Below are 25,064 nucleotides of genomic sequence, written 5' to 3'. Positions count from 1 at the left end.
CAGTAGCATAATTCACAGGAGGCATTTGAACGTTGTTATCATCATATATATTTTTGCCACTTAGTTGAAATTGAAACTTTTTCTGATTGTCCTGTAGTATACTTTAATTTTTGAATTAGTTTTTCAGCAACAGCTATGGACCAGATTTGACTACACTATAAATCCTTATTGAACTCCTCTAAATGTTTCCATTTTCTTGCGATAATCATCCTAGCAGCTAACACTACATACAGAATCAATTCTTAAGAGAAAGATACAGAGTCAATTCTTTATCCAAATCATCTTCATTTGGCCCCTCTCATATCCCCAGTAATTCTAATGGAGGGATTGGTATCAAATTTTGTTTTGTTATTAAATTAATTCCTAGGAGCACCACCTCCCAAAAAGCTGCCTCTAGGTGTATGCATTTCTAAACCTATCTTACCCTAAAATATGCAAATTAAATAGTTGTTGGCTTGTTGGCAATTTGGGATCTGAGGAGTGTCTTGCAAAATTCAGAGAAGTGCAAAATCTGGAGAATAATTTCATTCCAATCCATGGATAAGGTTGGAATGCGCAGATCAAGTCTATTCCCAATGGAATTCAAGGAAATTCAGTTTCTTGAGCATCCATAGAGTGTGGTTCTCTTCTTTTTTTTCTCTCTTTGAGAGAGCATGAGGCGGGTGAAAGTTGCAATACTATTGTACAGCTGCATCAGAGGAAGCACCTTTGAACTCAGTGGGACTGACTTCCAAGTACACATACCTTGTAGGTGATTTGCAGTACGCACCTACATGTGTCTGCTTGAGAGTAAGCCCCACTTGGTTCAAAAGAGCAGGGGGGTGGGGAACCTTTGGCCCTCCCAATGTTGCTTAGCCAGTGTGGCATAGTAGTTGAGTGTCAGACCTGGGAGACAAAGGTCCCAATCCCCACTCAGCCATTACTTAGGGCCGCTCACCTCTTCCCACTCTGATTGGCTCCAATCAGCACAAAGTGTCAGAAAGACCTCTTCTCACTGGCTAAAAAGCTCCCCTTCCTATTGATTGGACGGCTCTAGGATGCTGGAGACAGAGACCCTGCTGGAGAAATATTAACAGGTCTTTAACCCTAGGTGGGGACGCAGGTGGCGCTGTGGGTTAAACCACAGAGCCTAGGACTTGCTGATCAGAAGGTCGGCGGTTCGAATCCCCGCGACGGGGTGAGCTCCCGTTGCTCGGTCCCTGCTCCTGCCCACCTAGCAGTTCGAAAGGACGTCAAAGTGCAAGTAGATAAATAGGTACCACTCTGGCGGGAAGGTAAACGGCGTTTCCGTGCGCTGCTCTGGTTCACCAGAAGCGGCTTAGTCATGCTGGCCACATGACCCGGAAGCTGTACGCCGGCTCCCTCGGCCAATAAAGTGAGATGAGCGCCGCACGACTGGACCAAATGGTCAGGGTTACCTTTACCTTTACCTAACCCTAGGTGACCTCAGACTACTACACCTCTGTCTCCACCCACAAGCCTGATGCCCGCTGATCCCTGGCTTAGACGATTTCTAATGTCCTTTCCAGCTTTGCCACTCTACGACCCCCTCCCCCAAAATGAAATCTGTGTTTTCCCTTTCTCAGGTCATGCTGGAACAGATGCAAGGGGTGTTGCGGCTGGAACTGTCCGGCTGTAATGATTTCACCGAAGCTGGCCTCTGGTCGAGCCTGAATGCCCGCATCACTTCCCTGAGCGTCAGCGACTGCATCAACGTGGCCGACGACGCCATTGCCGCCATCTCCCAGCTGCTGCCCAACTTGACCGAGCTGAATCTCCAAGCCTATCATGTGACGGACACGGCCCTAGCCTACTTCACTGCCAAGCAGGGTTACACAACCCACACCCTCCGCCTGAACTCCTGCTGGGAGATCACAAACCACGGGGTGGTCAACATGGTGCACAGCCTCCCTAACCTGAGTGTCCTCAGCCTCTCTGGCTGCTCTAAGGTGACAGACGATGGCGTGGAGCTGGTGGCAGAGAACCTCCGCAAACTCCGAAGCTTGGACCTGTCATGGTGTCCTCGGATCACAGACATGGCCTTGGAGTACATTGCCTGTGACCTGCACAAGCTGGAGGAGCTGGTCCTGGATAGGTAGGTAGAGAACTGAGCCCTCTTGAAGTTTCACAGAGGATGGGATGGAGGATTGAAGCATGATATGCTGAGCAATGGCTAAATATCTTGCCAGGCCTCGGCTGAGCTCAGAAACCAGGCTGTATAGATCAGTGGCAGAGCACCTGCTTGACATGCAGAAGGTCTTAGCTTTGATACTCATCACCTCCAGGTAGGAATGTTTCCCCTGCCTGAAAAGTCTGGAGATCTGCTGCTGGTTAGTGTAGACTGGGGGTAGTCAACCTTCTTATACCTTTTATACCTACCGCCCACTAATGCATCTTTCTTGATGGTGAAATTTCCATACCGCCCACCAGGGTTCGATGGAAGGAGGATTCAGCTTCTACCACCCACCTAGAATCCTGAAACGCTCACTAGTGGGCAGTAGGTAACAGGTTGACAACCCCTGGTGTAGACAATACTGAGCTAAATGGCTTCCTACAACCCTAGGGCTTAGTTCTAGCACAGACACACAACAATCTGCAGCGGTTCTCAACCTGTGGGTCCCCAGATGTTGTTGGACTACAACTCCCATCATCCCTAGCTAGCAAGGCCAGAATTCAGGGATGATGGGAGTTGTAGTCCAACAACATATAGGGACCCACAGGTTGAGAACCGCTGAAAGGGTTAGAAGCTAATGGTGCGGTTTAAAATGGGCTGGGCCTATTTCCAGAGGGGCAAAACAAGGAGAGACGTCTGTGCAGCAGTTTCTCCCTTCTTTACTCAAGGCTCAGGGGAAGCTGATTGCAGCAGAGACACTTGCTGATAGGGCAGAGTCAGAGCAGGCAAGGTGGGGACCAGGGGTGGCCCATAGCTCAGGGGTAGAGCACCTGCTTAGCATGCACAAGGCCTCAGATTCAATTCCCAACATCTCCAGGTAGGGCTGGGAATGCCCTCTTGCCTGAAACCCTAGAGAGCCACTGCCAGTCATTGTAGACAAGTACTGAGCTAGGTGGACCAGTGGCCTGATCGATACAATGAGGCAGCTGTCTATCTGCCTGCAATGCAGCTTGGTCACCATGAGACCAAGGGGTTTCCAGGGAACTGCAGTGCCTCAAGGAACAATGTTCTCGCCTTGATCTCCAAACACCTGTGGCTCATTTCCACTTGCTGCTGTAGATGACCCTGCTGGTGCAACGTCTTTATATGAGATTATGTTTCTAGCCCACCTTTCCTCCAATAAGCTCATGGTGGACTATATACTTCTTGTTTTATCCTCACAACCACCCTGTGAGGCTGAGAGATGCTGACTGGCCCAAAGCCCACCAGTGTGTTTCAGGGCTAATTTGAACCCCCTTCTTCTGTGTCCTGGCCTGGCATCCTAACAACTGCACCAGGCTGGCTCTCTCCATCAGTGTCTGGCTCCAGTTATGCCAAGGCACTAATTATCTCAGCTGCCTCCCCACCCATAACTTCAGGTACCAGTTGTGTGTGTAGCTTCTGATCTCTGGGCATCCGGAAAGGCCCTCCCCTCAGTCTATGGACTACAGAGTCAATGAAACTTCTCTAATTCAATGCTGCCCCCTTGTGAGTTATCCTAGCACATACAGAGAATCTGTGGGTCTCTCCAGACTGTAGCGTTTGTATTCCGCAACATGTGCTTGACACAATCATAGGGTGTTTGTGGTAAGTTTATTCTGCTTGCTTAGCTGTTCTGCGGTGCTTCTCCAATGCCACCACATTATTCCTGTACAGAAGTGCAACAAAAGTGAGGCAACAGCTCCCCACCCACCCCAGAACATTGTGGCATCTCCAGATAGGAAACAACCCTGTCTGGAATCCTGGAGAGTCTTTGCCAGTTAGTATAGACAACACTGAGCTAGATGGACCAGTTGTCTGACTTGGAGTAAGGCAGAGTCCAATGATCCTATGAACATAAGAAGAGAAGAAGAAGAGTTTGGATTTGATATCCCGCTTTATCACTACCCTAAGGAGTCTCAAAGCAGCTAACAATCTCCTTTCCTTTCCTCCCCCACAACAAACACTCTGTGAGGTGAGTGAGGCTGAGAGACTTCAAAGAAGTGTGACTGGCCCAAGATCACCCAGCAGCTGCATGTGGAGGAGCGGGGAAGCGAACCTGGTTCACCAGATTACGAGTCTACTGCTCTTAACCACTACACCACACAAATGCTAGATGAGACCAGTGGTCCAAGTCCAACATCCTGTTCCCCCAGTGGCCTACCAGATGCCTGTGGGAACTTGTGAGCAGGACAAGAGCACCCTCCTCTTTTGGAGCTTCCGAAAACTGGTATTCAGGAGCACAATGCCTTTGACCATGGAAGCAGAGCAAAGCCAACAAGGAAGTTTCAGGATATGTGCTACCTGGAAATGAAGCATTATGGCTGCCCCAAAGGTTCTACGGGTGCAAACAGTCTTGAATGTAGGATCACGTGTGACCATCCCACAAACATCATGAGCACAAATAATCATGAATGCACAATAAAAGGGACACCTGAAAGAGACCTGTTTTGGGGTGATGGGTGCTCCTTAATCATGCCAGTGTCCACATGGCATTGTTGGCATCAAAATGCCAACTTTTGTATGTCCTCACCACCAAGTTAATCTGGATTTACCTTTTTAGAAGAAAATCTGATTTTTAAAAAGCCTTTTGCCAATAACCCATGTGCAATTTCTCCAAGACCTGTCTCCAAATTTAAGTCCTCATCTGGAAGCTGTTCTGGATGTGGAGATGCCTTCTAAGTAGTCAGCTCAAAATGCACTTGTGCTTCTCCAGAATGGAGCTCTTATGAAGAGGGTTGGGCGACCCAGTTCTGAAAGCTTCAAAGTGCACAGCACTGATTGGCTGTCCACTCTGATGTCACCGAGAAACACCCCCCTGCCCCATTTCCCAGGTTCCTTCCTTCCAGTACAAAATGCATAGCAATGCATACATGCATTTAATGCCTAGTCCAGTTTGGTCCTCTGACAACTGCTGCTGTTCATTTTATTGGTGTTTCACTAAAATGTGGTGTCAATTTGTTTTAAAATGCACATTGCCCAGGTTTTCATGGCAACACATTTGGAAAGGTTGGACTGTAGCCAACTAAGTTTTACTCAGAGTACACTCGTTGCAATTAATGGACATAACTCTGAGTAGAACTAACATTTGATACAACCTGATGGTTTTAGAAACTGTACCATCAAAAGGTCCCCTGCTTTCTCCCCCCCCCCATGCCTGCTGCTCCAGCTTTTTAAAAATTGTATCTAGTATTACTAATATTAAAAAATATGGTGCATACAGTATTTCAGCACATACAGTACTTAGTACATATAGGTATTATATTCATCAACAGCATCATATATCATATAAATAAAATCTATTGAATTATATCACACTGGCAGCCTCATATTTGGCTTCGCTAGGGAATTCTAAGGGGGAAAATATTGATTCAGTTTTGAAATCAGTTGTTAAGATCAGTATACAGTTTTGAAAGGTGTGCCCCGCCATCTTGATTCCAAATGGCTTCCAACTTTATCCAAACACAGATGAAACCTGCTCCTTGATTGAAGAATCCATCCTGCAAAATTGGGTTAGGATATATTAAGAGCTGTCCAGACATGGAGCAAACAGAGAAACAACTCTTCAAAAGATAGATATAGATTATATAGAATTATTTATTTATTTTATTTTATTTTTATTATGGTACATTTTCTAATATTCCAGCTCTCAAAATATGGAATCCATACATTACTCATCTCAGCATAAAAAAGGCATTTAAAAACATCAATTATACTGCTACTTTATATCAATAATAAAAAGGGACTGGGCAGTTGAGAAGTTCCCCCTTTCCCCCTGCTGCTATTGCTCATGCTTTCCTCCTCACAGCTGCGATTTTCCCAACTCTCCTGCAGGTGTGTGCGGATCACAGATACCGGGCTCAGTTACTTGTCCACCATGTCATCTCTTAGGAACTTATATCTCCGTTGGTGCTGCCAGGTAGGTAATAGATAGGGCTGGCCCTACTAATAGACTGATGCAAGTGCCTCTGGCGGCAAATGTTGAGGGGCAGCAGGGGCAGCTCTCCCCCCTGACATGACTTTCTTTGTTAGGCTTGAAGTACAATTCAATAGTGGCTCTAGCCAGCTTCTGTGTGTGGAAAGCAGGGTGGGATGCCACCTTGTCTTCAAGGGGCAAAATCTCTTGGGCAGTCCCCAAGAATCCTCTGGTAATGGGGAAAGAGCAGCCTGGTTCTTTCAATCTGTTGGCAGAGGCTATAAAGAGGTTGGGGAGGTGGGAAAGATTCTGGGGGTCTCCCTTTACACAATCCCTGCTTCCTGCTCTCTCCCCCAACAGCTGGCAAGTGGTGGCAGCTGCCAGGACAGTGGGCAAATGACAACATTCTGGAGTTTCAGGTTGTCCTGGAGCCTCACCTTTGGGGAGGTGAGTCCTCTATTTGAAGGACTGACAACGGTGATGGCTGGTGCCCATTGGGACTAGCCAGAGCCAATGACAGGCACAGCCAACTAATTCTAGTTTTGTCTCCATCCTTTTCCCTGCTGAGTTCTACAAGGGCAACCACCAAGACTTAAGGAGGAGGAAGTTGCCAGGTAGTGCCACATCTTGGATGGGCTGTAGGTATGAAGGCAGACAGGTGGGGGCTGGCTGAGGGCAGACTGAGGCTGGTGGGACAGTGCCATATTTTCCCAAATGGACCGGCTTCCACCGCTCCAATATTTTGTCGATGAAAATACGGACAGACATAGAGTTGGTCATCTGGTCCAATTTCTTTCTCAGTGTAAGATCTACAATACAGGATGCAGCTGCGGTATCTTTGGGTAGGCCTCTGCTGCTAGATCTCAAGTCAAAGAGAGCCCCCTGCTTCCTGAAGCAGAGTGTTCCACTGCTGAACAGTTCTAGCCATCAGGAAGTTTCTCCTAATGTTGTCATCTGCAGTAACAGAGAACCGGTCTGCTCCATCTTCCGCCTAACAGCCATTCAGACCTTTCAAGGCCACCATTATGTCTGCCTAGACCAGGTGTAGGGAACCCTCTGCTCCCAGTTGTTACTGAACTACAACTCCCATAATCCCCAGCATGCATGGCCAGTGTCCAGGGCTGATAGGAGCTGTAGTTCAGCAACATCTGAAAAGCCAAAGGTTGCCCCAGACTTCTCTAGAAAGGTCGTTTACATAGCTGTCAACATTTCCCTTTTTTAAAGGGAAATTCCCTTACTCCGAATAGGATTCCTTGCAAGAAAAGGGAAAAGTTGACAGCTATGGTCATTTCACAGTTGGCACCCGTGCCAATAGAATACCCCCATATTAGCAAGACTTCAGGTCTTAAAAACGAGCATAGTTAACAGACTTAACCCACTTGCTTCTCAAGTAATAGCAATTCAGGCTCACAAATCCTCCCTCCTTCTCTCCTGTTTCAGGTTCAAGATTTTGGCCTGAAGCATCTGCTGGGAATGAGAAGTTTACGCCTTTTGTCTGTTGCTGGTGAGAGCCAAACTAAGGGGAAATTTTCTGATGCATGTCATGAATCCATTTGAACCCACCACTTTGCTGAGAAACTCATTCATACAAACACTGTCACCACATTCTTTTGTGTGGGGTGGGGGCAGGGCAAAAGGAAAATAAGGGAAACTTTGGCTAGGGATTACACACTACCTCACCCTCTCCCCAGAGAGCTGAAAGTGGCAAAAGGGAATTGATAATACTCATTTCTTTGGTCATTTTACTTCAGAGGCGGGAAACCCTTTTCTGCCTAAGGCAGGCTTCCTCAACCTCTGCCCTCCAGATGTTTTGAGACTACAATTCCCAGCATCCCTGACCACTGGTCCTGCTAGCTAGGGATCATGGGAGTTGTAGGCCAAAAACATCTGGAGGGCCAAGGTTGAGGAAGCCTGGCCTAAGGGCTGCATTGCCTCATGAGAACGACAATAATGTGCACAAAAATGCATACAACTGAGGTAAAATGTCTATTAAAACACTTATATTTGTGAAAATCATATTATAAAAATGCATTGTGTTCAAGGAAATGGCATACAAAAATGTGTAACCGGCCAAATTGCATAAAATGTGTATATTAGGATAAATTTGCACTAAAATACTGATGCAGTTTCATGCTAACTTTTTTAAAAGAATCATGAACTAGTGTGGAATTGTGGAGAACTGAACTTGAGGCTAGAGAAATGAGAAACTGAGAGAAACCAAAACTAATGAATTCATGTGTCCCTAAAATAGCTTCAGCTGAATTCAGTGGGGATGACTTCTGAGGCCACATTAACACCACACATGTAAAGCACTATGTCGCTACTTTGAATGGGCCTGGCTTCCCCCAAAGATTTCTGGGAGCTGCTGAGCATTGTTAGGAGGCCCCGTTCCCCTCCCAGAACTACAGTTCCCAGAGTGGTTTCACAATTAATCCCACTTTGCAGGGGGCTATTAAAAGTGGTATCAGAGTGCTTTAAATGTGACGTGTGAATGTGACCATTGTTAGCCTTGCTTGCTGTAAGTTGTGGTCATCTGAATGAGATGTTTCTTGTTCATGGAGTGCTCTCTGATTTTGGTCTTTCCAGGCTGTCCTCTCCTGACCACAACCGGGCTCTCGGGCCTCGTCCAGCTTCAAGACTTAGAAGAACTCGAGTTGACAAATTGTCCAGGGGCCACTCCAGAGCTTTTCAAATATTTTTCCCAACACTTGCCCCGTTGCATGGTGATCGAGTAAGCCGCTCCCTGGAAGAATCTGACCATCGTCTGGAGCCAGGTCCTCCAATCCCAACCCAGCACTGACCAACCAATCAGAGTCATGGTTTTATTTATTCATTTAATATATCTATATATATATATTTTCTTTTCCGGGAGAGATGCTGTGACTTATAAACCACACATGCACTCACATGTACACTGAGAGAGAGAGAGAGATCAACGCAACGTGTGGCAAATCATAAGCCAAGAGTTAGATCGTGCGTATGAATGACCAGCGCACTTTGCATGTGCGTCCACGTCCCATGAAGCCGTGGCAGTGGCAACTTGGAAGAAATCCCTCCTCAAGTTTGTAAAATCCCCATGCCTCCATCACCTCCCGTCTTCCTTGTAGTGATCTGTCCTGAAATCTTAATTTTTGAAAAAAAATAACGATGCTTAAAAAAAACACAAAAACAAAAAAAACAAAAACACAAATGAAAAACAAACAAAGTGGTATATGGAAAGAAACAAGAAACCGCTGTGGCAGATTGGCAAGTTGGTGGCAAAAGCTGCTGCCGCTCAGTGCTGGATCAAAAGTGGTTTCCGGCCAAGTGCTGGTGGGTAGAGGTTCGCCTGTGTCCCCCCCTGCCCAGTCTTGGGTGGGTTGTAATGCAAGAATAAGGGGAGAGAGACCCCCTTGATGGCCTTCCCAGGTATGGATTCTGGATGGCCGAGCCTTCGGTTGAAACAGTCGGCGTCGTTCGAGGTAGAGGTGGAAAGCTGAAGAAAAGAGATAGAGGAAGGTCAATTAAGGATGAATAATGGAGCGATTACAGATGCGTGTTGGGTTCCACCTCTGGATTCCAAGAATGGGACGCTGCAATGAAGTGTTTATAGGAGGAGACAAGGGAGGGAAGAAAATGATAGAATAAGCAAACCGATCAACGCTGTGAAAGAAAGCCTTGTCCCCGTGACTCTTGGGAGACCGGGGTGGATGGGTGCTCCCACAGGCAAAAGCTGGTGTGTTGACTGTAAGTCATCTTCACATGAAGAGAGCAAGCCAAGGAGCAAATGTTCCCCAGGAAATGGATTTAACAAACAGTCATCTGAACAATCCTGGCTGACCCTGAGGTCATGCCATGCTTGGCAGACAGCCATCTGCCTCCCTCTGGGTTTTTTTTAAAAAAATTATTATTATTATTATTATTATTTTGCTAATGATGAAGGGTTTTTCCTCCTTCTTCTTCTCTTCTTCCTCTCTTCGGAACAAACCCGCAGCTTTTGCATGCTCGCTTGCTTCCGTCTTGTGGTAAGGTAGACTCTGGATTTTGCTTTGTCTTGGGCAGGGCTGTGGGCAGCAGCCTTGACCCCGGGCTCGGCTTGTCTGTTCCAGTGTAAAGCTGGTGTGGCTTTGTATTTCCATCCACGTTCCATTTACTGATGCACAGGGATTTTTCAGCTGTGTCTTCTGCTTCCGCCCAGTGGAGATGGAGGCATCTCCTTCCCTGAACCTCCCGCAAACCACCCCCTTACACACCAGTTCCTTCCTTTCCTTACGCAACCCTGCCAACCGAAGTGGGCAATGCGGAGTAGGGGTGAGGGAGAGATTCGATTCAGTTTGTGTTCAGATACGAATCTACCTAATCCACACTTTCTGTAATGATACGCAAACCAAAACTACAGCCCTCCTTCGCACTTCTCTGAATTTTGCAATGCAGTTCCGCAGCCAAGTAAATGTGCAAATTAAATATGCATATACTGGGGTGAAGAGTGCATAACAATGCATTTGTTAGTGAAAATAACGTAGGGAAATTCATTGGAGCAAGGAAAACTGCTTTGCAAAAAAAATGTGTATATTAGGAAGAATTCACACTAAAGAAAATACCAGTGAGTTTTCATGATGGCTTTTTAATGGAAGATATGCCAACTGGTGTGGAAATGTGAAGAACTCAATTTAAGACTGGGAAACTGAGAAACCAAAATGGATAGGTTTACCCATCCCTACTCCAGAGTCTATTGCCCTGCCCTCTCCTGGGTCAAGGATCGGGCTGGCCGTTGCTTGATGATCCTTGACCTCTTTTTAAACATTGCTTGGTAGCTTCTCGAAGTCCTTTTCGGGGCTCTGTTGGCCCTCGGGTGCTGGAGGGCAACCTCAATAACTCAGGCACTCCACTCCCAACCATCCACCTTCCCCTGCTGCAAGCTACCATGGAGATCCACCCCAAAGAGGCACAGCTAGCTACAGGATCTGGACAGGCACCTCTGAAGCAGCTAGGACACGTTGTATCCCGGTGGTGGGATCTCCTGTCGGGACAGCTAGAGCCGCTGCTTTATTGATGAGCAATGCTCGCTTGCCATTGCCGCTCGCTCTAGCACCTGTACACACACCCTTCTGCCCGATTCACTGCTTTGGAAGAAAAAGGAGGAAGCTCGCCTCCAAACAGCGAAGGCTTCTCATCTTCTCCTTTTGGGGAATGGTAGAAAGAGGGGCTACTTCCAATTTCGCTGGATGGTGCAAGTGTGTGTCCGCAGGCTAACCCAAGTCGCCACGGTGGCAGTCCTGTGCACCCTTACCTGGGAGTAAGACCTGTTGGACATGGTGGGCCTTACTTCAGACTAAGCATGCTTAGGATTGCACTGAGGGATGTAAGCCATGATTTGTGCCGTGTTTCTGCAGAAATGAGAGGAGGGATTTTCAGGGAAGGCTCAGAAGACTTTTTCTGCCTCTCTTCTTGCATCTTGTTGCATGGGGCAAGTGCGTGCCCTCCTTGCGGGTTTCCCAGGTGTTTGCAGCCCTGTTTCCTTTTTCCACCCAGGCGGGACAAGCAAAGGGACAAGCAAAGGGATCGCCTATTGCGTCCTGTTCTTCAGAGGCAGAGAAAGGGGATGTTGCAAATGGTACACGCAACCCAGGCAACATTGTCCCAAAGGTTAGGGAAAGGAGGTCTAAGCTCCCCCTAGTGGCTTTTGCCTGAATTAACCTGGCTCGCTTGGAAGTCCAACACCCAAAGCAACCACCTGCACTGCCTATTGCCGCCCTCCCCGCCTGGCACTGGCTGGGGCTGATGGGAGTTGTAGTTTGAAACACCTGGAGTGTGCCAGGTTGATGATAGCTGACCTATTGCTCTGGGCCAGCCCCAGATATTTTACTACACACTGTGCCATTTCCTATTCATGGTGTTTTGGTGGCCTTCTCATTACGGTTTTGTGGTGGCAGGTCCATTAGGGCAACCTCAGTCTGCCCTCAGCCAGCCTTCACATGCCTGCCTTCTTTCTTACAACCAGTCCAGCAGGTGGCACTGCCTGTCAACTTCCCCCTCCTGTGTTGCCCTTGTAGAACCCAGCAGGTGGGAGGATGGGGGCAAAAGTAGAACTAGTTGGCTCTGCCAGCCATTAGCTCTGGCGCCACCTACTGTTGACCTCCCAGCCTTCCGCCCCACCAGACCCAATGGGCACCAGCCACAGCTGAGCAACACTATTCCTCCAGTCTGTGGCTTGGAGAAACAGGAATGTGTGATGCCGAAGAAGCGGCCTCTGATTCGAATGTCCCCATCGTTCTTCCTGCAGCTAAGCCATCATCCCCAATACCAGCAGAAAGAGACCACAGGCACTGTCCAGCCCTACCTCTGTTGAGTCTTCCCAGCATTATCACTGCGCTGGGGCTTAATTTGAGCCGAGGATTCAGCTCCAGCACTAGTAATGCATTTTATATTAATACTGCTCACGAAAGGAGGACAGTCTCCCACCCCATCTCCCACTCCCTGCTCATCCCTCTCTCCCCACTGTACGGCAATCTATTATTTCATTCATCTTTTAAAAGATGTGCGGATCAAAGGTTTTCAAAAATACACAGAGCAACTTTCTTTCTTTTTGGCAGCTATGAGATTACTCACTGCCTTCCTCTCAGTTTTTAGAGCTCTGTTTAGGTTCAGTGTTATCCTCAGAGCTCTACTACTGCATGATGTGGTCCCGGCGGGTCTTCCAGGAGAAAGCCTGAGACTCTTTGCATCACACATAGCAAGCGCTGCATTTGCCTGCCCTTTTCTAGTCGCAGAACCCCTCACAATTCCGTCCCATATTTATGGCGTTAACTTCACTTCTCTTATCAGTAGCTTTCCCACATACCCTGCAAGCAGTTCCCTCTTCAAGCTTAAGTGATAGGTCTGGAATGCTACAGCCTCCTCCTCCCTTTAGCCCTCAAAGGCAGCAGCTCTTAGTCCTACTCCCAACCCAGCCTCACCTCCTCCTTATATATTGGCAGTGGAGGCTTGTCCATCACGGTGAGTGGGGCACCCACCCCAGTCTGCCCCCAGCCAGTCTCCATCCACCTACCTTCTTACTCACATGCAACCCAGGAGGTCCCAGCACTGCCTGTTGGCTTCCTCCTCCTTAGTCTCAGTGTTGCCCTTGCAGAATGCAGCAGGGAGTAGGAGGACGGGGACAAAACTAGAATGAGTTGGCTTTAGCTCTGCCTCCTGTTGGACTTCCCTGATTTCTGCCTCACTAGTGGGCACCAGTCATTACTGTATATTGGCAGGGGAGAACAGAGGATGAACAAGCTCCAGCTGGTGCCTTCTCAGAACATTAAACCTTTCTCCCCAGCTAAAGGTGTTTCCAGATGGGTGTTTCTTGTGGGATCTGGAGCTCTTCATGCATGCAGGAGTCCAGACAGTGTTACTGACATCAACTTGGCAGCCTATATTTAATTCAGCTGTACCTTTCCAGTGAAAACCCATTAAGTAAAACCCAAACCCATTGCCAATGACCCATTTGCAATATCTCAATGGCTTGATTATTATGAATTAAACCCTATCGAGAAGACCCCAAATCTCCTCGAAAGGTATAACAGAGATTTTCCCAACTTAGCGCCTTCCAGATGTTTTGGACCCATCAGTTCCATCCAGCACAGCCATTGGGAGTAACTAGTAAACCAACCAAAGTAAGGTTTGATGGAGTCTACCTAATCTTTCCTTCTCACGGTTGAGAAAGAGTTCCCATGTGTTCCTGGAACTCTGGCTCGATTGTTATAAATCCAATGGCAATTCGTGTGTGTTTTTACCATCCTTGGCCAGGGATCTAACTATGTCTGCAGATCTCCTTAGCAGAACTAGAGTGCTTCCTTTCTTTGTGGATTCCCCAGAAATTATCTCGGAGGTTCTGGACTACAACCAGCTGGGACTGATGGGAATTGTAGTTCAAAACTTCTGGATGGCACCAGGTTGCTGAAGGCTGATTTAGAGGAAGGTTATATCCGGTCATTCATTCATTAATTAAAAAATAAATAAAATCATTTGCATTTTTTTTAAAACATGCAGCATTTCATAACACCTTGCTTGTTTGGATAAAAACATAAGGTAAAATAAATATGAGATTAACTGAGAGCTGGTAAACCTGTGGCCCTCCAGATGTTGTTGGACTGCAACTCTCATCAGCCCCTGCTAGCATGGCCAATGCAACATCAGGAGAGCCACAGGTTCTCCATCCCTTGTTTAGCCATTCAGGCTTAGTTTATTTATTTCAGACATTTCTACCCAACCTATTTCTCCAAAGAGACTCAAGGCAGCTAAAAAAAGTAATGAAACCAGAATGAAACCATCTTTAAAAGTCCTGCTATACACTGAGATTAATGCTAACCACATCCAACCTGTTTTACAAACTTCCAAGGCATGTTTACTCAGAAGCAAGTCCCCATAGGGGTGCCATGGGGTTTGCTCCCTGCTCATTGGGGGTGCTTAGGAGACCACAGAGAAGAAAGATATTCCATGTTTACCATTTGATACACCCCAACTAGATGTCTGGGTTCAAAGAGCTTGGGGAGGGGGGGAGGGTTGAAGCGCTGCGGGTCATTTTGCATGAAGAGGGATGGGCTTGGGGGGGGAGACTCAATTTGTTTGTGAATCTTCTGTGAACAGGAAAAATCCATCCCAACCAATCATCATCCGATAAACCCTCCACTTGGGCCAACCAACTGGCTCAGCTCTGCCACCGCATAGAGGCCCAGCTTCTCCATGCAAACCTCACCTGGGCAGGATTACAGCAAAAGGCAACCACCTGTCCTGGATGGACTGTGGACCTCCTGTGCTTGGCGATAAAGTGGTCCTGCATCGTTCCAAAGGATGTGTTTGGACACACACAGGCTTCTTTCATTTGTATGGGACTCACACGAACAAACTTGGTTTGACAACCACTTTCTTTTTTTAAACAGCAACAACAGAACTTTAATTACAAGAAATTTCGTTGCCATAACATCTTTGTAAAGCTTTAAGCTATTTTTTAAGATGACGTTTTACAACCTCCTGCTCTTTCAATCTGCCCTCCTCATCCTGCCCCAAGTGCATGATGGTTTGGGTGGGGTAAGTGTGGGATTGGGATCGGGGTTCTTGTCTGTTGTGGGCCATAGCTGAGGTTGCTAGTCACATAATTTGAGCTGCCGTCCCCCCTCTGAACTCTCCTGAAGTTTGGTAGGTGGGAGTGTTGAATCAATGATAAATGCATGAAGGGAAATGAATCTGATTTTTACCAGCTTCAGGCTTCTCAAAGCTTGGGTCATTGGAAAACTCTGGCCACTGATGCAAAAAACCCATTGTCTCTAATATAGAAATAGGGTGAACATTCCTATAATGGAGTTTTCTTTCACCCTATAAATTGTTTACACTGGTAACCAGGCAGTTAAATTGTTTTAATCCCATTGAAACCAGCAGATTGTTTCCCCTCCCTTGAATTTTTATTAAAGCTTGAAAGAACAAAGAAGAAAAAGTATAAAGAAATAAATATCAAATATCAAGCATTTTTAACATAAAAATTAAAAGAAAATAGATAAAGATGAGAAGAAAAAAGGAGAGAAAACTTTCGATTCTCTGTCTATCAACTTTAAAAACTCATGTAATGTTCTTACTTCATAACAATATTCAACAGGTCAGCAGATCTCAGAGCTGGTAGGTGTTTAGTTAATTGATTGATATATTTGAATGCAGCTTAATTGCCAAGGTGGCTTTGAAGTAATTCACAAGTGTGAAACAAAATATAAAAATAAACAAAGACACATCATTAAGATACAAGATAAAACAACATCATCAAAACGTTAACATAAACAGCCACCAATAAAATCAAACAACAACAAAAACAAGCCCATTAAAACAGCAAAGCAGTTAAAACAGGAGGTTCAAGCGAGAGATCAGAGAAATGCTTGTTTAGCCAGATGTGTCTTCAAGATCCAGTGGAATGCCAATACTGATGGGGCATCTCGTATATCAGCAGAGGAGCGTTCCACAAAACTGTGCTACCTGTTGAAAAAGCCCACCACTGTGCTACTACAAGCTAGTAATCCTATGCGCAATCATCAGCTGATGGCTCTAACAGCAGGTTGTTTGTTTTTTCATAGGCCCTTCAGGATGTGGCCCTTCAATATGTGGTTACAGACAACTCAATACAATTAATCTATATAATCTGTGGGTTTTTCCTAGAAAAATAGGTGCCGGTACTCACCATGAAGTTGTTACAGTAAGTGCCACACTTTTTAACAAAAACAAAAAGAGGTGCCAGTATTGCGTACCCTTGAGTACCCCCTGAAAAAACAACAACACTGCATAGAATATTTTCCACACCCAAAGGCCAGTACAAAATGGAGGACTTGACCTGATGTCAACATATGTACAGCAGTGGCATGTGGCCATTGAACTAAGGGGACTAGGCTAGTCCCCTAAATGTTCCCCTGGGGCCTCCTTCCCAAAGCCTGGGAAGCTTTTGCCTGGCTTAGGGACAGAGGCACAAGGTTCTGATGGACCCATCCTGCCATCTTCCAAAAGCCCATCTGGCTTCTGGAAGGAGGCAGGAAGGCTCCAGCATTCCTATCAGAGCCCTGGCACCTCCTTCCCAAAGCCCGAGAGGGAGGTGCGATGCTCATGTGTGTGACATCAGGACGTCACAATACCACAGTGTATGACATCAACCCCACCCCACCCCTCACAAGCTAGTGCCTCTGTCTCTAATTGTTCCCCTATGAAAAATTTCATAGCACACCACTGGTATACAGGGATGAGCCCAGAAGGGATAGCATTCAGTAATTTAGGGGCCACCACAGAAAGCACCCTGCTGTGCATCGCTGCTCCCAAAACTTCACTCGGCAGCCAAATTGCTAGCAGGGCCTCCCCTGCAGAATGCAACAAGTGGGCAGCTTATCTAAAAGCATTTCCGCTTTGCTCTTTATCCAAAAAGTATCCCAGAGAAACTTACATGCGATCAATAACAAAAAAAAGACAGTCCCTGCCCACAGGCGTACAACCTAAAAGATACAAAGAAAAGGGGAAAGGGGACATGGAGGGAAGAGGAAAACAAGCAAACTCAGGCAACAGTTCTTAAAATTCTGTAAGTAGAGGAGCCAAATGGAACTGTTGGGGTGGGACCAGCTTTCCATTTCTCCCTTTGTGATTGGACTGCCACAGATCTAATACCGCATGCAGCACTTTTACTGTATCCTGGGTGTTTTTCAGTGGAAGCTTGTTCACACATTCAGTTATCCACTGTGAATAGGGGTGGGGAATAAATTCAATTCAATTTTTAAAATGTGCATAAATCCACACAAAGAATGCTGGTGTGTTTTCATGAGCACTTTAAAAATGAAACTGATGTGGAAATGTAGAGAACTGAAATTAGGACTGGAAAAAGGAGAAACTGAGAGAAACTGAAACTGACAGATTTGCCCATCCCTAGTCATGAAATGGTTCACATTTTCAAGGGCACATCCAGAGCATCTTAGGCAGAGATGGCGAAACGGTGTCCTATCTGATGTTGCTAGCCTACAGTTTCCATCATCCCTGGCCATCGGCCATGCTAGCTGTGTTGAATGGGAGTTGGAGTCAAAGAACACCTGGAAGGCCATAGGTTCCACACCCCTGATCTTAGATATACAGCTACAAACAAACAAACAAACAAACAAACAAACAAACAAACATGTTTGAACTGTATGTTGGACAAAAGATTCCTGTACTGGAGACAGCTGGACTAGAGGACCCTCATGGTCCCGTCCAACTCTACAGTTCTATGAGTTTATATGTGCCAAGCAGCCCTGGCTCTCACCTGATACAACACATGGGTCAATTGCGCCACAATGTTCAGAGTTTTCCATGGCCCCACTTGAGACTCTCATGGGGAGGGAGAGGCAAGGAAGGTTTGAGGTTGGGGGTACAGAACAAGAAGCCATGGAGCAGAGAGTGCCTTCAGAAAGGATGTTTGTGCGTGTATTTTTTTTTTTTTCCTTCTAAAGGAGAGGGGTGCTATCAGGATTTATTATTGAACCAGAGTTTTCCAGGAAATCACTTTCTCTTGCTGGAGTCAACCATATTATTATTGGTGACAAGGGAGACACTGTAATGAAACATCCCAGTGGAGGAGTCAGTGGCCGAGTCCCAGGCAAAGCAGGCTATGTCACTAAATGAAAGTGGATGCCATAGTTTTTTCTGCCATGTTATGCTTTGAGATGACAGTAGGTTGGCACGTTTTCTGGGACAACTATAATGTTCTCCTGCAAATAATTGATCACATTTCCAGGCTTCCCATTGGCATCTGGTCATTGTGAGAACAGGATGGTGGAGCAGAGGGACCTTTTGGTCTGACCCCATAGGGCTCTTTTTATTACCTTAACTGTGAGGACTGCTGGGGTGGACTGGCTAAGAGCTATGAGCCAGGAAGTCTCTGGTTCAGATCTGGCCTTTGCCATGAACCTGATGGGTAGCTTTAGCAGGATGATCCATCTCATGCTTGGCTTCCCCATTTCTGTTTTGAGGACAGCAGTACTGAGATATAACAGATGTGAGTTACTGGAAACACCATAAATTTGTTAGCATGTTTAAAGCACATAGCTTATGCCAAAGAATCCTGCAAACTGCAGTTGGCCCTTCACAGACCTACAGTTCCAAGCACCCTTAACAAACTATAGTTCCCAGGTTACTTTGGAGGGAGATTGTGTGTGTTAAATGTGTTTCAAATATATGGTGTGGGTGAGTCCGTCTTTCGAGAACACCGTCACGCTCTTCCTGTACGCTTTCTTAGAACTCTGATCTTGTCACTGCTTGTTCGGTTTCACTAGAGTACTGTCTTATTCTTAGAACCATTCCTTTAAACACTTTTCACACACAAAATAGTTATAGGAGAGGTATGAGAAGCCTGGGACCCTCCAGGTGCTTTTGGACCTCAGCCTCCATTATCCCCGACTATTGGGTATTCAGATGGGACTCTTGGGAGTTTGAGTCCAAAATTTGGAGGGCAAGGGTTCCCAGCAACAACGCTTCCTACAGCTGAGATTGGAGGAGGGATCTTAACTCCTGGTCTTCACCTGAGACCTTGAAGAATCATTTACAGCAGGCAACCTTGGAGAGATAAGTACAGTGGTCCCTCGGGTTAAGTACTTAATTCGTTCCGGAGGTCCGTTCTTAACCTGAAACTGTTCTTAACCTGAAGCACCACTTTAGCTAATGGGGCCTCCCGCTGCCGCTGTGCCGCCAGAGGACGATTTCTGTTCTCATCCTGAAGCAAAGTTCTTAACCTGAAGCACTATTTCTGGGTTAGCGGAATCTGTAACCTGAAGCATATGTAACCCGAGGTACCACTGTAGTCTGCAAATAAGGCAGCTTTCTTTCTATGTTTCATGGGGGGGGGGCATTCTTACACCCTTTAACAGTCTTACACCCTTTAAGAATCCTGGGGACTCTAGCTCTGTGTGGTGTTTCCTAACAACTCTCAGCAGCCTTAACAAACTACACTTCCCAAGGTTCTTTGGGGGAGGCCATGATAGTTAAAAGTGTCATAAGAGTACTTAAATGTATGGGGTTGATGTGACCTGAGACTGCTCAACCTTTTTCCCGTTCTCTCTCCCTTTCTGCTTCTTTAAGGCCTCATATTCATGTTTGCTCAGAAGTGCATTCCCACTTCATTCAGCAGGTCTTGCTCCCGAGTTAGTGTGCACAGGACTGCAGCCTTAAACTTGCAAAGCTTCCCCATTTAGGTCATGTCTAGGGTAAATTTGGATTGTATCCAATGTTAGAGCAGCTCAGAAATTAACACAACTAAGATCCATTAATTTCAGTAGGTCTACTCTAAGTAAAACTTAATTGAATACCATTCATTGTGTCCTGTTAGAGAAGCTATCCCTTGATATGAAAATGTCCTCTCTTTGAAAGGTCATCTGGTCCTGTTTCAATATTTAAAAACTCTTAAGAAGGGAAGGCAGGAGGGGTGTTGAGGTCACCTGTCAGTAGTTCACACCTGGAGAGCAAACTGAGCAACCACACAGGGCACCTGCTCACAACCTTCCCAATGAGATGGATTGTACAGTATTTTTATTTAAATTGAATTCAATTAGTTCCAAATCTATACATCTATATGCGTAAATTAGCATGCACACATTTTGTGCAGATGTGTTTCATCTTCTGGAAGTGCATGTGTGAAGTATTTCCCCATTTTGCGATGCACAAATGAACACCACCTTGCCCATGATCCTCAAGTGGGAGAGCAATAAGCCAAGGGACTGGTCCGTGATTTTCTGCTCATTAGATGTAAATAGATCCGAAGGTCAAAATGGGACAATGGAATAATTGAGTCTGGCCATTTTGTCATTTACAGGCCAGACACATTCCCCCTAGTTAATATTATATCAAACCCATTAAAGACTTTATTAGTCTAAACGCATTGACATTGTTTTAATGCCACATTTGTTAAAGAGGCCTTAATTGCTGTAATAATTGAGAGAGTGACCTTGAAGAAGCTCTGGCAATGAAGGGAATGCACACAAGGCATTTTATTTTATTTTTTTTGCTTTAATCTGCCTCCTGGAGCAGTAGTCCAAGGGCCATGAGAGGGACACAAAGAGCTTTCCAGATATAAAACTGTGTTATTGCTAGCTAGTGAAAAAGAAATTTATGGGAGAAAAATAGTATTTAAAAGCAGTGCAACGCCAATACATTTTGAATCGGAAGGAGAAAATCCACATGGTGCACACACAGCCCTCTTCACACACAGATGAAAATCAGACACGACCCACTGGAACATTGTTGTTGTTCCTGCTGTTGCTACGGTGTATTATCCATCCTTCACCCTAAAGTCCAAGGGCAGATTACAACAATTTAAAGTGCAACACTAAGGAAAGTTTTTAAAACTTACAATTCCCTCCCCCCCAAAAAACCCCACCACCACCACAATCCCCCAAAAGTGTATATGCCTCTATCAAGCTGCCCCTGTTCTCCGATTCCTATTCCTGGTAATCCACTATGGCTAATGTGTCCACCCGTTTTGGCCTTTTGTGAAGTGCCTTCTTAAAAATTTGCAAGTGTTAAAGTTGTCGTTCTACACAGGGTTCATCTCTCCCTGCCAGTTTCCAGATGTGAAGCGTCTTGAGAGGGTGATGGATGAATCTTGTCCTTAACACACATTCTGGTAAATTGCATGGGCATGGGCATGAGAATTCCCAGGCCAGCCCCATCATTGGGCAGTGAGGTGGACACTTCAGGAGACACACACCTGAGCCTCCATCCTAGCATCAGCAAACCTTGATTTTCTTTCTGGTCTTGTAACCTCTAAGCTGCCCTGCTGTCTTCAGTGCAGTGGAGAAAACTGCCCCCAGTGCCATGGTGGAAGTGACATTCAATTGTCAGTCTGGTCTGATTCTATATGTTAGAATGACAGGTGTAGCAGCATGTCATCATTCCCTAAGTTGTCAAATTCCCTGCCCTGAGAGATGCATCTGGCTTCTTCACTTTCGATGAATGCTGAAGATATACCTCTTTACCCTGGCCTTTGGCACCCGAGATGCGTTTACAGGGCTCACCTTATTCCCTTGATTGTAATCTGTTTTCATTGTTTTGAATTTTAAATTGTCATAACCCACCCTTGGACCTGCTGGTGAAAGGTGGGCAATAAATTCAACATCACCTTATCCTTTGCCTCAGGCAGGAAAATGCATTGGGCCAGCCTTGCAATGCAAAGTGCCATTTCACACGGCGGTGGCCAATGCATAGTTTGAATACTTATATTGTTACGACTATTCTTATAACTTTAATTAAGAGTACAAACAGCTGCTTGGCTTGTAAATCAGGCTATTGCAGTGTTACCCAAAATGGAGATTCAGAGTAGAACCTTCAGCAGTGTGTCTTTTCACACACACACACACACACACACACAATCATGCAGAGTGCTAATTCACTCTCTATTTTAGTCCATTCCAGTTTTCTTTCATTAGGCATTTACCATTCTAATCTGGACAAGAATTCATAGGAATGCAAAGATTCATTCATTTATTATCCAAAGCAGCCTGAAGTGGGGGAGGGAGAGAGAGAGAGAGAGAGATCAGCTAAAAAACTATTTACATTTCAGACTGAGCACAAATTGGGCAACTCTCATTGTTTCAGAAAACTGCATTCCAACTTTGATAAATTGCTGTGATTTGGGGTATCATTTTAAAAAATAAATTGCTAACAGCAATCTATTTATCATTGTTGCTACAAAATTGTTTTAAGTTTTGTTTATAGATTATTTTAAATGGCCATTTCTGCACATTTAAATGTTTTTGGGTTTTACTAATGATCCTGTCTACTGCAACCATGAAACTTATTGATGTTCCTTTTAATTATCATCTATTATTATACTATAATATAATAACCAATCATTAGTAGTATTTCCACCATTGTTTGAGTTCAGTGGAAAACACATTCTTGGGAATTCCATTGGCTTAACTATCAGCCTAGGTAGTAGCTTTAAGCCTTTCAGTTTGCAAACTCTGGTTTGAGCAAACCAGTGCTATTTTGCTAGAAAAAGAGGTGTTGAAACTCACTATGAATGTCTCCCTTGTTCTCTTATAATGGCAATGGAGCCTACCTTAGAGATGCCAGAACTCAGTTTCGGCAAATTCTGGCTAAAAAAAAAAGCCCTGGAGCTAACTATGGTTAAAGTGAATAATATACTGCTCCACCATGATTAGATGAGAACGGAATATAATTTTTAATTTTAATATATGTATGCTTGGAAGAGCAAGAGAGTGATAATCCATATGCAATAATTTTATTTATTTAATTGAATCATTTCTATATCCCTTTACAATTCTGATAATATCCTCATTTAGAGAAGCGTAATTAACAGGAAAGCAAAATATTCTCATAAACATAGGGAAATGTTCTCTTAAATATGATTAGGAGATGGGGAATATTCCATGTGCACTGTTGGGCCTTTCAATGAAAGAAGAGATGAGGAAAGGTATCGGGTAGAGACACGGGGGTGGGGGGGAAAGATATGAAGGGATATAAGGGAAAGATATGAAGGAAGGATAGGCATGTGCTTAAGATCAGTCACTTGTTCTATACAACTGCAATATCCTGATTTACTTGTGTTACGGAGCAGGGTGACAGTGCATTCCTATACAGTAAATCCCACTAAGTTCAGTGGAGCTTACTCCCAAATAAGTGGATATAGGATTGCTCCCTGAGAAAGGTGACTCCAATTCATGCAAGAGTTCTAACAATGTATTGGTCCGGATTTAGGGCATAACTCATTAAGACTTTCTGCTGGGCAAGCCACATTGACACCAATGAGAATTGCTCATTCATTTTAGCCGGGCTTGTGCAAAGGAACACCTTCAGTGGGTTGTGCCTGCCATTCTCCTTAGCACCCCTGTTTTAAAGTGTCCACTGGTCCAAAGTATTATTTAAAGCTATTGAAGCTGAGATGTTTCAAATTACTATAAAAAGGGGAAAGAAAAATAAAATTCTGAAAACCATTTTCTTACTGTACATACAAGCCTCCTTCTCCTGTATATTCTGAAGATATAACCTTATATTTGGTAAGTGTTTCTTGTGCTATTTTATCACGTGATCTGTTTATAAAAATATATATTAAAAAATTAAAAAATACAGAATATCTGATTTACTTTTTACACCCACGTCATTGTATGGTAATGTATATAAAAATATACTTGAAGCTGACCACCTTACCTGTGCAAATTCAAGATCTAACAGCACAGGGCTGAATCAGAGAGTTGGCGGGTGCCTTGTAAGACACCTGTGTCCACATCATACATTTGAAGAGCACTACTTATTTCTACAGAATCCTGGGAGCTCTAGTTTAGCCCTCACGGAGGTAAATTCCCAGCACCTTCAACAAACCACAGTTCCCAGGATTATTTGCACAAGTAATGTGCTTTAAATATTTGATGTGTATGCAGCCCTCATCCAGCCTACTGCTCAATGTACAGCATCCCCAGCAGAACAGGGCCACATCACACATTGCACAAAACATTTATATAAAAGGGGGGGAAAGAGGACTTTCTGTGCTAGAAGGAACGTGCAACTTCCAAATGAATGTCCATGCAGTGGGAAACACGCATCTGTGAGCATCACGTGATGATACATTGTTTCATGGATGTAGCCAGGATTTGGGGGGGCAGGCCTTTTGATGGGGGGCAGAACCTCAGTTTGCTATGTCCCTTTATTGATTTTTATTGATTTGAGGGGGCAGCTGCCCCTCCCTGCCTACGTCCATGCATGGTTTGCATACTATTGCCTACACAAAAATGTGTACTTGTAGGACTCACAATGACAGTTGTTCCCAGTCTGCATAAGGGGGCACACTAATGCAAGGGGCTAAAGGGTTCCTTGCAAAATTAAGCCACTATTTTGGATGCAGCATTTCCCCGATATGTCCCCCTGGAGTGTTGAAGCCCTGTGAACATAGAAATAGTAATAATAAAGCACGTCAGAGTGCAAGTAGATAAATAGGTACCACTCCGGCAGGAAGGTAAACGGCGTTTCCGTGCGCTGCTCTGGTTCGCCAGAAGCGGCTTAGTCATGCTGGCCACATGACCTGGAAGCTGTACACCGGCTCCCTCGGCCAGTAAGGTGAGATGAGCACCCCAACCCGAGTCGGCCCTTTACCTTTTAATGCATCCAACATTAAAAGCTTCCCTAAACAGGGCTGCCTTCAGATGTCGTCTAAAAGTCTGGTAGGAAGCCAAGTCAGACTACTGGCCCATCTAACTCACTATTGACCAAACTGACTATCAGCAGTTCTCCAGGATTTCAGAACTGTGCGACTCCCAGTCCTACGCCTAGAGATGCCAGGGGATTGAACCTAGGATCTTCTGCATGCAAAGCTCAGGCCTTTCCCCTGCGTGTTGCGTTGATCTCCCACTCCATCAAAACATGGGCAACAGAATCTCAGGGGAGAAAAGAAGAACCAAAAACTCCTTGATACAGGTGGAGCAACAGCAGACAGAGATGGCAGGGGCAAAGTCTTCCAAAGCGTGACCATTGTCCAGAAGCAACTGTAAGAGGTACCTTACAGCT

General features: G+C 45.3%; 1 protein-coding gene across 4 annotated transcripts in view; it reads left to right on the top strand.

The window, feature by feature from the left end:
• Positions 1–8,901, top strand: part of FBXL16 (F-box and leucine rich repeat protein 16) — a 61,457-nt gene extending 52,556 nt beyond the window's left edge. For 3 of the 4 annotated variants that reach the window (XM_053364749.1, XM_053364748.1, XM_053364747.1), the window contains 4 exons: positions 1,587–2,095; positions 5,966–6,050; positions 7,488–7,551; positions 8,634–8,901. In XM_053364749.1, coding sequence (XP_053220724.1) covers positions 1,587–2,095; positions 5,966–6,050; positions 7,488–7,551; positions 8,634–8,782 — 807 coding nt within the window. In that variant the 3' untranslated portion in view covers positions 8,783–8,901. The remainder of the gene's footprint in view (positions 1–1,586; positions 2,096–5,965; positions 6,051–7,487; positions 7,552–8,633) is intronic. The other variant, XM_053364750.1, reaches the window with a different exon arrangement.
• The last annotated feature ends 16,163 nt before the right edge of the window (positions 8,902–25,064 follow it).

Source organism: Podarcis raffonei, chromosome 14, assembly GCF_027172205.1.
Source record: "Podarcis raffonei isolate rPodRaf1 chromosome 14, rPodRaf1.pri, whole genome shotgun sequence".
Lineage (NCBI taxonomy): Eukaryota > Metazoa > Chordata > Lepidosauria > Squamata > Lacertidae > Podarcis > Podarcis raffonei.
This window is presented reverse-complemented; position numbering and strand designations above follow the sequence as displayed.